The 11,916-nt window shown below is 42.6% G+C and overlaps 2 protein-coding genes across 2 annotated transcripts in view; both read left to right on the top strand.

Moving 5' to 3' along the window:
* The window catches only part of LOC108580117 (facilitated trehalose transporter Tret1-like), a 55,745-nt gene extending 51,220 nt beyond the window's left edge, over positions 1–4,525 (top strand). Inside the window, exon 7 of the mRNA XM_017943783.1 lies at positions 452–4,525. Coding sequence (XP_017799272.1) covers positions 452–871 — 420 coding nt within the window. The 3' untranslated portion in view covers positions 872–4,525. The remainder of the gene's footprint in view (positions 1–451) is intronic.
* Positions 4,526–5,126: 601 nt separating this feature from the next.
* On the top strand, positions 5,127–10,038 carry LOC108580116 (26S proteasome non-ATPase regulatory subunit 2-like). The gene is made up of 13 exons (XM_017943782.1): positions 5,127–5,482; positions 5,556–5,732; positions 6,536–6,722; positions 6,784–7,083; positions 7,420–7,502; positions 7,582–7,817; positions 7,877–8,015; positions 8,097–8,217; positions 8,293–8,492; positions 8,953–9,043; positions 9,124–9,411; positions 9,489–9,683; positions 9,788–10,038. The coding sequence occupies exons 1-13, from the start codon at positions 5,142–5,144 to the stop codon at positions 10,001–10,003; spliced, it is 2,574 nt and encodes an 857-aa protein (XP_017799271.1). The 5' UTR covers positions 5,127–5,141; the 3' UTR covers positions 10,004–10,038.
* Positions 10,039–11,916: the final 1,878 nt, after the last annotated feature.

Raw genomic sequence — 11,916 nt, 5'->3', positions numbered from 1 at the left:
CGTTGCCCTTGCCCGCCCGCGGGCAATATTGCGGGCAAGTGACTATTAACCCTTCCGCTGCAACGAATTTTAATACGTAACCTGTGTGGCAGATTGCAAATTTTTAACCGCGGCTATAAGATTCGCTATTTTGACCGTGGCCCTTGCCCGCCCGCGGGCAATATTGCGGGCAAGTGACTATTAACCCTTCCGCTGCGACGAATTTTAATACGTAACCTGTGTGGCAGATTGCAAATTTTTAACCACGGCTATAAGATTCGCTATTTTGACCGTATCATTTTAAAATTCGGTTTATTAAATTAAAAAGGACGCGTGTAAACGATCGAATTAAATATGAAATTGAGATAGAAGTGTACCACAAATTTTCAAAACGCCTACAGGCGCCAATAGCAACGAAAGGATTAAAAGCAAAGTGGGCATTAACCTAACCTTCTTTTTCTCTAATTTTCAGGGCTCGTTGGGTCTGTACATGTACCTGCAAGACACGGCGCACGCAGACGTCAGCGGTATCTCCTTCCTCCCCGTATTATCTCTGGTCGTGTTCATCTCGACGTACAGCGTCGGCTGGGGTCCTCTGCCGTGGACCGTGATGGGCGAGATGTTCACGTCGAACGTGAAATCGAAAGCCTCCGGTATCACCGTCTGCATCTGCTGGTTGATGTCCTTCATGACCACGAAATTCTCCACGAATCTGGCATCGGTCGCAACGTGCGCGCCCTACTGGCTGTTCGGAATCTTCTGCTTGCTGAGCGTGCTGTTCACGATATTCGTGCTGCCCGAAACGAAGGGCAAGAGCGTGCAAGAGATCCAAGACGAGCTGAACGGCGTGAAATCATCGCTGCCCGTGTTCGAGGGCTCGGGCAAACATTGAAATAAACAGTATTACGGTTCGTTCGCGTACCAAAATCTCAACATCGATCGTGGAACTGTTCTTCCTCCTCAGCTATTCATTTCTACGTAAAACGCGTCTCTTCATACTGCCAAAGACCACGGATCACGATTCTGGGATCCTTTATTCTTCTCTCACACACCGCACGCGCGGGATCAAAGGACTCATGAACGTGTCGGGTGCGGACACTGGTTTCTCTTCGTTCGTTTAGGATCGTAGAAACGTGTCGGGTCGACACAACCGCTCACGATTAATCTAGGTGTACGTGTTTAATTGTACGATAAGAAGCGTGAATTGCGATGCAATATATATACTTTTATTGTTAATATTTTAACAGTGAAGTAAAGATGGAAACGCGACAGATTTCGACGTGATTTTTGTTCGATGTTACGTATATATATACAGATAGGATGATATTTCGTTTGACGAAGTTTCTCAACACCAAACAGCAAGGTGAAAAAGCAACTTGTAGAAATTATTCGAACACCACGCTTCTGAATTGTTTCTACATATCCTTTTCTCTCTTTCTTTTTGTAAGAAAGTTGTAATAAAATTTGAACAAAAAAAAAAAGGTTGAATATTGTTCAGTTTTGGTCGAGTTTCAATTATTCGTATTTATCACTAATCGTCTGTGGTAGAAAAAATTGAAGAGTGTAATTAATGGACTTGACAAAAAGAAGGGGGGAGGGATGAAGAAACATCGAACGAGACTCGATAATTGTAAATCTGTCCTGTTTCGTGCCTCTAATAATAGTCTCTAAAGGTATTTATTTCCTGACAAGCCTTGGCTGTTCGAACGTTGTACGCGTCGTTTCCTTTGTACGTAACGTTCTCGTAACACGATCCTCCGTGTAATCCCCCAAAAAGTATGATAATATTTAATTATTTAACGGCCGTATTTGATGCACACGCGTGCACGCGTGTATGTGTCCTTTTGTATGCATGCACAAACGACGATGAACGAGTTACCGCCACGTTCGCAGAAAAGAAAAACAATCGCCTTTTTCGTTTTCTCGATCGATCGAGGAATGCGCTGTTAAGGAAAAATCGCTACAGATCCGCGCGTGAAATCGTGTATATACGTATATGTACAAAACCGAGACAGGCGAGCGAATTACACGTGTACGATCGATTCTTATCGCTCAACAATCATACCGGAGGCATGCTCGCGGCGGACAGAGACGAACATAGAGGGGAAAAAAATAGGGAATGACGCAATTGGAATTTTTTCGAGACGATCGATTTGCCAGACATCGTGAAAAACCGCCGGGATTCACTTTGATCGGGATCAGAGGCGATTTAAAGAGATTGATTAGAGAAATAACGAGTGAACAATTATATTCCTATTTTACACGCGATTAATTACAAGATTTATGGCAACTCACGTTTCTTCCAGTTTCTCGTGGTATTTGTATTCTCATCGATATACTTTGCAATATTGTGGGATAGGAGCTTCCACGTGGAGCAAAAGGAGCAACGACAGAAGCTCGATCAAGTAGGCGTTTTGGCTATGCGCGTGGAGTCTGGGCTGCCGTTCCGGAGGTCTCGAGTTCGATTCTTCATTTTAATCCGTCAAGTTTTTTTCGGCCCTACAATATTCTATCGTGACGAAAAATGCTAGTTTTCGTAGTATTTCAATTTCTGTGGCCAAAGAAACTGGAGAACGAGGAGTTTTCTGGGAACGAAAGTCTGTAATTCTTCGAAATTAAAATCAGTTATTTCTCACGATTTGTTGGAATGGAGAGAAAGGAGGTTCGTACTATTATTGAGGATCGAGCGGAAGTGCATGGCACGTTTTCCTGTTTCTTTCATCCCTGTATATACGATTTAGTTGCGTAGAAACCATTGTACTATTATCACCCTTCCTATAAGTATTTCCTTAGGCAGGCTGTCTTCTATCCTTCGTGTTAGAAAACAGCATTTCGCGTTTAAGTGTTAAGTTCGAAAAAAACGCCAGTGTAAATGTTCACTATTTGAAATCGTAACGCAAGTTCCATCAGGAGTATCGCTTAGATTTCCACCGTCAATAATTCATGTTAAGCGAATCCAGCAACGGCTGTACTTATCTTCGGCTCACTCGGTTACGTTACCAAAGATCGACAGGTCGATTCGATTTTCCTAAGGTGTGAAAGAGTTCCGACGATTTCAATTGTCGACGAGATTCGTGCATCGCGTGACTCGTGTCTTCACCTGGTTTCTTGTCGGCAAGCGACGAGTGTGTCTTTCGTTTGCATTTAACGCGTGAACTGTTTGTCTGTTCTCGAGGATGTGCCAAAGCGTGTCGTTGTAACACTGATCGCTGAGAGGAGACACATATCGACGTTGTAATTTATTCGAGCGTGACATATCTTCGAGGCGCAATGGAAAAAGATCCTAGTACAAACGTGCGTGTCAAACGGTGATTATGAAAGTGATCTAAGTGCAAAATCTGAAAAAGTGCGAAATTTCTAACTTACCTAAATAATCTAAGTGTAAAAAATTAAAAAGATATGAAATTTCTAACTTCCTTCGGTGATCCAAGTGAAAAATCTAAAATTTATCGCTTGTTTCACGTTGCATGGATCTTCTCGCGAAACAAAATTTGATACAAATATTTTTCAACTACGCTCAATGTACCAGTGGTCCAAATATCTCGCCGCCCCCACTTTCATAATCACACATACCGAACGATACGCGTAGAAGAAGCTGAAGAAGAGATTTTCAATCACGATCTAACGAACAATTCGAGCGAAAACGAAGGAGCAACGAATACGGTCGTGTGTACTTGTTTAATAACTAAGAACGATCGAAGTCGGTCGATCGACGGTATGCATATTCATCGGGATGAAAAGTCGAGGCTCGGACGGTGTATCAAGGTCGGAATTTCTGTTCGAGACGAAAAATATTGTTGCAACATTGAATTTGAATTTGCATTCGACGACCACTTCCACGCTTACTCAGTTCGAGGTAAGCAACTGGCTTGTCGTTCCGTGAGATCAATTCCTCAGGATGTTCCTCGTGGCTTCTTCGAGCAGTGAGACTCAAGAAGAAAAGAGAAAAGGAAAAGTCTAAAATGGTCCCAAATGGGCAAAATATTTTTCAATCGTCCCGGTGTACGGAGTATCCAATTGGAAAGGAGATCACAGATGAGAGAACGTATCGTCTATTCTTCTACTTCTTGTTACTTTTTTCCTCCGTTTAAGCAGCGAGTTCGTAGAAAAAAGGAAAGAATAAATTGAAGAAACGCGCATTGTTCGAGAGGGGCCTTTGAAGTGATGCACAATTAGACAGATCAGACGATAACGATTTTCCACGCGATTGTGAGCCAAGTAGATTTAAAATAGAGAATGACGATGTTTTTATACGAGCCAACGAGAGAGTGTGATAACGATTTATGTGTAATCGTACAAAGGAAATCGAGCTGTTTCTCTTCGGTATAATTCTAAACCGCCGATACTTCAGATAATAATATATATGTATATATTATATACCTATTATATACATACATAAGTATACATATTTTTTATCCATGTAGATCGTCATCCGCCGCGACTGTATACGTTGTATATTGATACGCATTGCACTGCGTAGTGTAATTATGAAATTACTTTTGTTACGGGTAAAATATAAATTATAACTTTGAAGTATTACCAGTTAGAGGAATATCGTTTTCTTTCTGTCGCACAACTTTCCCTATTCACTGTTTCGGTAGTATGTGTAAGCTTGATTATGTCAGACGTGGGGTGTGAAACTCGTGAGGCATTTGACGAGCGAAAAAAGAAGAAAGCCGGACCAACGACGTTGCGTGAAATACGTGGCAGACATTTTCGCGGAATTTTCTGCGTTATTAAATAGTAATAGTTTTCTGTTAAAAGGAGTCCGTTGAAGATTTATAGACGTCGTAAAAATGGCTACGGTTAAACGACCGAAACAGTCGGAGATGGTAAAGGTTTTTTAGAAATTTCACTTTTTATTGGTTTATTCTGTTTTTTAAATAAACGAAATATTTGGTAGACCGAAGAAGACACGGGACTGCAAGAGGATTTGCTCCAGCTGGTCGAAGTGTTGACAGTAATTAGATTCACTTAATCACTACACATGAGTCATTCTCTTAACCTAAAAATTGTCATAACGAAGAGATCCTGAATTTTGGACAATTCCTCCAACGAAAATTTTGGTCTTTTTCATTCTGAAATTTCCTTAAAACGTACCGCAGAATTTCGATTGATTTTTTTTTTAACGATTAAAATTCGAGGGGAAGGACGAGAACGCGATGCTGGTCTCGCTAAGTCAACTTCGTTTGCTGGTGCAAACCTCTACCACCTCGATGACTTCCGTCCCGAAACCCTTGAAGTACCTGAAGAACTCGTACGACACTTTGAAGACCGCGCATAAAAAGATCGTGCGGAAGGACGTTAAACGTCAGTTTGCGGAAGTGTTGAGCGTGTTGTCGATGGCCGGGGCGGCGCCAGGAACCAAGGAGTGTCTTCGATATTGCCTCGAGGGCGAGGTGAGGAACCCCGGTGAATGGGGTCACGAATACGTGAGGCAGTTAGAAACAGAAATCGTGGACGAGTGGACGAATGCACCGGTAAAAGATGAGAATCGTTTGAGGTATATTGTTTCGGGGTAAAAATTGAGGAATGGGAAAATTTTTTTTTTTTCAAATGAAATTCTGTTGCGATAGGAAAGAACTTACACCTTTGGTGAAGAGTATAATAAAATTCGACATGAAGCATAATGCAGAGATACCTGGATGCGATCTGTGTTTGGAGATCGATCAATTGAATTTTCTGCATGATTATTTGGATAGTACGAATTTCGAGAGAGTTGGTCGGTATCTGGAGAGCTGTGCTGCTTATAGGTGAATTATTTGACGGGGATTAACCCTTTGGCTGTTGTTGGTGATTTGAAAATTTGCGCTGTGCTCTTGGAGACTATGGGCGGTTTGAATTTGCCCTTGGCGTCCATAGCCTCTTTAAAAATTGCCCGCGCTGTGCTCTTGGCGCCTATAGGCGTTCTGAATGTGCCCTACAGTCGCTTTAAAAATTGCCCGCGGCGCCTACAGGCGGTTTAAATTTGCCCGCGCTTACAAGAGCCCTGAAAGTGTTATTAGCGCCTATAGGCGTTCTGAATGTGCCCTACAGTCGCTTTAAAAAATGCCCGCGCTCTGCCCGTGGCGCCTATAGGCGGTTTAAATTTGCCCGCGCTTTGCCCTTGGTGTTTACAAGAGTCCTGAATGTGCTATTAGCGCCTATAGGCGTTCTGAATGTGCCCTTAGCGTCTATAACCGCTTTAAAAATTGCCCGCGGCACCAATAGACGTTTGAATTTTCCCGCGCTTTGCCCTCGGCGCCTATAGGCGTTTTAAACATTTTCTCGCGCAGTGCCCTTGGCGCCTTTTCCTTTTGACACACTTTCAGCTTAATTAAATCCTTAATTTCCGTCCTTCGCGCACTTCCATCTTAACTTAGTAACACAAATTTTAAATTCCAATTCTAAAATTCTTCAAAAATTTCAAAACGCCAAAACGAAAGATTCTCGAGCCGCGATCGAACATCTATCATCTGCCAAGCACGTTACTTATTAAAATCTGACTAAGCAAAAGGGTTACGCTATGTAATTTAAAGAATTTCCTTTAATTTATCTTGTCCCTTTTAACGACCAGCGAAGACACAGAGAGAAGACAGATATTGCAAACAGTGGTCAGCCACTACATGCGATTCAAAGAGTACTGCAAAGCTACAATGGTAGCCCTACAATTGGGAGACTCAGATCTTGTTCACAAATGTCTCACCACTTGCCCCGATCCTTTATTACGAAAACAATTGGCATTTATACTCGTAAGACAAAGGGTAAGTTCGTCTCACTCCGTAGAAATCTTCTATTCGTAATATCGATGTCCACGAACACCAGGAGAATCCTTTGAAAAAGGATTATCAAGGAGAAGACGTTAAAGACATCGAAGTAATTCTAAGCAACGCCCACGTTAACAATCACTTCCATCTACTCGCGAGAGAGCTCGATATTCTAGAGCCCAAACATCCAGACGACATTTACAAGAGCTGGTTAGAGACGAACACTCTAAGACGCGCTGAACACGATTCGGCGAGAGCCAATTTAGCCGCGAGCTTCGCTTCCGGTTTCGTTCACGCTGGATTCGGCCAAGACAAACTAATGGCGAACGCGTCAGACTGTTGGGTTTACAAGAACAAGGTAAGGAAGTGTTGGGACACTTACTGAATCCGAAGTATACGTAAACTAAAATTACTCAGCCTGCAATCTTCCAACCTAATGAGTATAGTCAGAGGAACTGACATAGCAAAGTTAAAAAATCTAAGATAACGAGTACAGTCAATGAAATCGATACAGTCGTAAAATCGAGGGAAACAGTGAATCGTGTAATTTCGATGAAAGACTGTACGCAGAAATTTTAAATATTAATTCACCACATCGTTTCCATCGACTATACATACATTTTTACCGATACCTGACACTAAACGTAATTTAAACCTCAAAATAGCAAATTTGCAATAAATTTTTTTTTAACAGGATCACGGAATGCTCTCGGCAACCGCTTCCTTGGGGCTGATCCATATGTGGGACGTGGACGGCGGTCTGGTGCCGATCGACAAGTGAATCGAGCCTCTTGTCGTAATGAAAGCACAATTTCGAAACAAGTATTCATATAATAATTACCTATTTACCTCGCAGGTATCTGTACACGAACGATCATCAGATCAAGGCAGGTGCTCTGCTAGCCATAGGCCTGGTCAACTGTGGCGTCCGCAACGAATGTGATCCAGCGTTGGCTCTCCTCAGCGATTACGTCTGTTCGGAAAACGCCACGCTGAGAATCGGTGCCATTTTAGGACTGGGTTTGGCTTATGCCGGTTCGAACAGATCCGACGTCACGGAGCTATTAACCGCAGTTCTAGCTGACGAAGCAAGTACGTTTACAGTTGGTTGATAAGGGACAACGTGTTTCGAGATGATGGATGCTTTTTAGGTACCATGGAGGTGGTGTCTTTAGGAGCGATCGCGATAGGGTTGATAAATGTTGGTTCGGCTAACGCTGACGCCTCTTCGACTCTTCTGCAAAGATTGCTGGACTTCACGCCTGCTAAATTGTCCAGTACCTACTCCAGGTTGGAAGAAATACGCGTTGAGAACGTTTGATAGGACTAGGATCAACGAATTTGTAATTTGTAATTTCTGATTTTTCATAGATTTCTTCCATTGGCTCTGGGAATGATCTACATGGGATGTCGCGACGTCATAGACGCTCCTTCAGCCGCACTCGAGGTCTTACCTGAAACGTACAAGCTGCCTGCACAGACTATGCTACAGGCAACTTCTTTTTTTACGTTCACATATTTTTGCAAAATTTTGTTAGTCGCTCGAATAGAAGTGGTTGTACCTCAGGTATGCGCGTACGCTGGCACAGGAGACGTGTTAATCGTTCAAGAATTGTTGCGAATCTGTTCGGAACCAGTAGATGGCGAGAGTGTTCCAGCAACTCCGGTGAACAGTCCTGTGACCAGCTGCTGCGATCAACGTCCTCGAACTTCCGAACTGACGGACAAGGCGAAGGAGAAGTCGAAGGAGAAACAGGAAGAATCGAAGTATGGTTTATGGAAGAGATGTAGCGAGGTTGTGAGATTGGTTAAAAGTTAAGATAAGCGAATCTACAGAACCTAAATTGTTTTAGCTTCAATTCAGATTTAATTGAAACTTGAACTGTTCACCGTGTAGAGCTCAGTCTGATTGGGCCATAAGCCCACCTTTTCTAACACAATCATAGAAATAAGGCACACGTATTGTCATTATTGACGAATCGGATCGTTTAAAATTGCGTTGCGCAAGATTCGGCTCGCGGGCAAGCGAAGTGCCCTTCTTGCCCGTGCGGCGCCCCGCGAGCGAACACCTGAGCACCGCTCAGTAGATGTTACCGAACGAACCAGTGCTGCCATCTAATACTTTAATCCACGACCCTGCTACATTTCTTCGACCGACTATACCTTTCTAATACCAGACTTATGTTCTATTCGTCGTATTTCTTCAATTTTACCGTCAATTCTTCAGAGAAATCGGCTCGTCACAGGCTATAGCCACTCTAGGCGTCGCTGCAGTTGGTCTGGGAGAGGGAAAGGAGAACTCCAGGATCTTCGGTCAGGTGATAATGAAATTTGGCCACGTTTAAGAACCTACACGAAGAAAATCATAGAAAATTTTGCATAAGAAATTGTTTCCCAGATTGGAAGATACGGTTCGATATACGCGAGACGTGCAATGCCTCTAGCACTAGGGCTATCTTCCCTATCCAACCCGGATTTGTCAGTTTTGGACGTTCTGAATAAGTACAGTCACGACAACGACACCGACGTGGCCAACAACGCGATCTTTGCTCTTGGTCTAGCTGGTGCAGGGACAAACAACGCGCGTCTAGCAACAATGTTGAGACAATTGGCCTGTTATCACGCGAAGAACCCTTCCCACTTATTCCTCGTTCGAATTTCACAGGGTTTGGTTCATCTTGGCAAAGTAACGATCAAATTGAAAGTTAAATTTACTCCAATTTCCTAAACAACTCTTTAATTCACTAAAAACTCACACGGCAGGGCACGTTGTCCATATCTCCTTTGCATTACGCTTCAAAAATTTTGGACAAAGCAGCTCTGGCTGGATTGTTAGTGGTTATGGTCGCCTTTCTCGACTGTCAGAATTTAATCCTGGGAAGATCTCATTACCTGATGTACTGTCTGGCCCTTGCAATGGAACCAAGATGGCTGGTCACTCTGGACGAGAACTTGCAGGCACGTAGTTACAATTCTTCCTCGCAGGAATCACCAAGAGAAGAAACTTGGCGAAGTAACTTTACAGTTTTCGACGTTCCAATTCGTTCTTAATTGCAATTTAGAGTCTACCGGTGCCTGTGAGGGTTGGTCACGCAGTGGACGTCGTGGGCAAAGCTGGAAATCCGAAATCCATTTCCGGCGGGTACGTTCACACAACTCCAACGTTACTTTCCTACGGAGAAAAGGCTGAACTCGCTCTGGACGAGTACGACTCGTTGTCCAGCGTATTGGAGGGCTTCGTCATTCTTCGCGAGAAGCTGAACGCCTCGGAGATGTGACGCTTAAGGATGATACAAGATGGCGGACAGTAAAAGAGCAAGACGGTGAATTGCGAAAGGCAACGCTGGGACAAAATGGTTTCTTTATTTCACGAGAGTAATAAGAAACATGGTCGACAGAAGTTCTATAACTTTTTTCCATGCAGTTCGTAATAAAAATAGGGGTAAAATTTGTTTTTCTCCGAGAGAAAACGTAGTAGTAAAGGAAATCTTGTACAAAGACGGATTATATCGATAGTTAGTCACACGTGTTCGCAATGCATCAACCACTTTGACAACGACGGTGAACGGTGGTGAGAAAAAAAAAAAGAAGAGCGCAGAGCAAAGGTTTCGGTCGCGTCTGTTGAACGAACATTTATCAACCACGTATCGATAAGAGAAAAAACGTTGCGAATAGACGAGACGTCGTGAATCAGCATTTTTTGCGTAAGGTTTGCGTTTATTTCAACTCTTTCTTTTTTAAAGGGACTAGCGGAAGCAATGTGCTCTATACAACAGAAACATACATCGGCTCGCATTGCACGGTATAAACGACAATTGTGCACCATGATCTGATAATGGTCACGGTATGTATCGTCGATTTTTAACATCGACCGATCGTCGTAACTAAACCATACGACTCTTCTTTGATTGAATTAAAAACTATGAAAAAAAAAAACGGGAAACGAAGAAAACAAAAAAAAAAAGATGAAATCGATAGACACAAGCAGAGACGTGTAGAGGAAATAAAAACGTGAAAGAGGACGAATTGTTCTATCTCGACGAACGATTTAAAAGTAACCTTAAGAACAATCGACATATAATTGTACAGATTTTTCTTCCTCTCTCTATTGGTAAAACACTGCAAACGAAAGACAAATATTGCAGTTTATCGGCTGTGATAGCGCGTAGTACAAAATCGGACCGCGAGGAAACAGAGAATTGTCCCTTTTCTCTCTCAGTTTCGAATAACACGCGCAAAGCGACATTCCACGATCACTTCTCTTTCTTCTCGCTCTAGATCGCATTGCACAAGATCATGGAAGTTTCTTCCCAAAGAAACCTCCCCTTTCAAATCAAGCCACGACAGAGAAAAGAAAACGAAAACTAGGAAATTGCAAGAAACGTGTACGCAACGTGTATTAATTCAACGCGTGTGTCGTCCCGAAGAACGACTTCTCGTTGCGTTCGACAAAATGTCCGCCGACATTTCACGTATAGGCACGTATGACTTAGGGTAAGAGGCGAAGTGTTTTAAGAGTAAAACGCGATTACAGAAAGCGTCCTAAAAAGTATACATACTTCACACCGCGTGCTGGATTTTATTCGAAGAAGAGAAACATTTCTCATTTCTTCTTCGAACGTCCCTCATTTTCTTTCTTTTCAAATTCAGATATACGATTATGTCAACGTTTCACGAAAGTGTAAAATCGTTCTGTTTCAACGTGTACGCGCACACATTTTTCCTCTCGCGTGTTCAGCTTGCCGCCTGACGTACACTCTCGCTCTTTCGCGCGGAATAGAACAACTGGCTCTGGTAAATATCGCATTTCTTCTTCTTCTTGTTTTTTAATTATCCAAATACACATGGATACTGTGTGTCGCGACATATACACGTATATATATATATTCGTCCTTTATGTATCTCTATCGCCCGCACCGCAGAGCGTTTTCTTCTTCTTCTTCTTTCATTTCGTGTATCGTCGATACAAGTCAGAGAAATCGTTAAGGGATAAGTCTTATATATATTTATATGTATATATATTTAGTATAGTTTAATCAACAGGTACGTCGCCTGCATACGTGCGTTAAAATAGCGGAACAGCATGCAAAATCGACGATGTTTAATAGTAATCGTTAAATTTACGTCAACCGGCAAGCTGCACTTCTCCTATCTACTTATACCGTAAATTTTTTCTTCTTCTCATGGTTGC

This window comes from Habropoda laboriosa, unplaced genomic scaffold (genome assembly GCF_001263275.1).
Source record: "Habropoda laboriosa isolate 0110345459 unplaced genomic scaffold, ASM126327v1 scaffold2, whole genome shotgun sequence".
Taxonomy (NCBI): domain Eukaryota; kingdom Metazoa; phylum Arthropoda; class Insecta; order Hymenoptera; family Apidae; genus Habropoda; species Habropoda laboriosa.
This window is presented reverse-complemented; position numbering and strand designations above follow the sequence as displayed.

Coding starts and splice junctions, on each gene's coding strand:
- LOC108580116 (XM_017943782.1), top strand. CDS start 5,142: ATGCTGGTCTCGCTAAGTCAACTTCGTTTGCTGGTGCAAACCTCTACC. Junction 6,723..6,783: donor TTATACTCGTAAGACAAAGG/GTAAGTTCGTCT, acceptor CACGAACACCAG/GAGAATCCTTTGAAAAAGGA. Junction 7,084..7,419: donor GTTGGGTTTACAAGAACAAG/GTAAGGAAGTGT, acceptor TTTTTTTAACAG/GATCACGGAATGCTCTCGGC.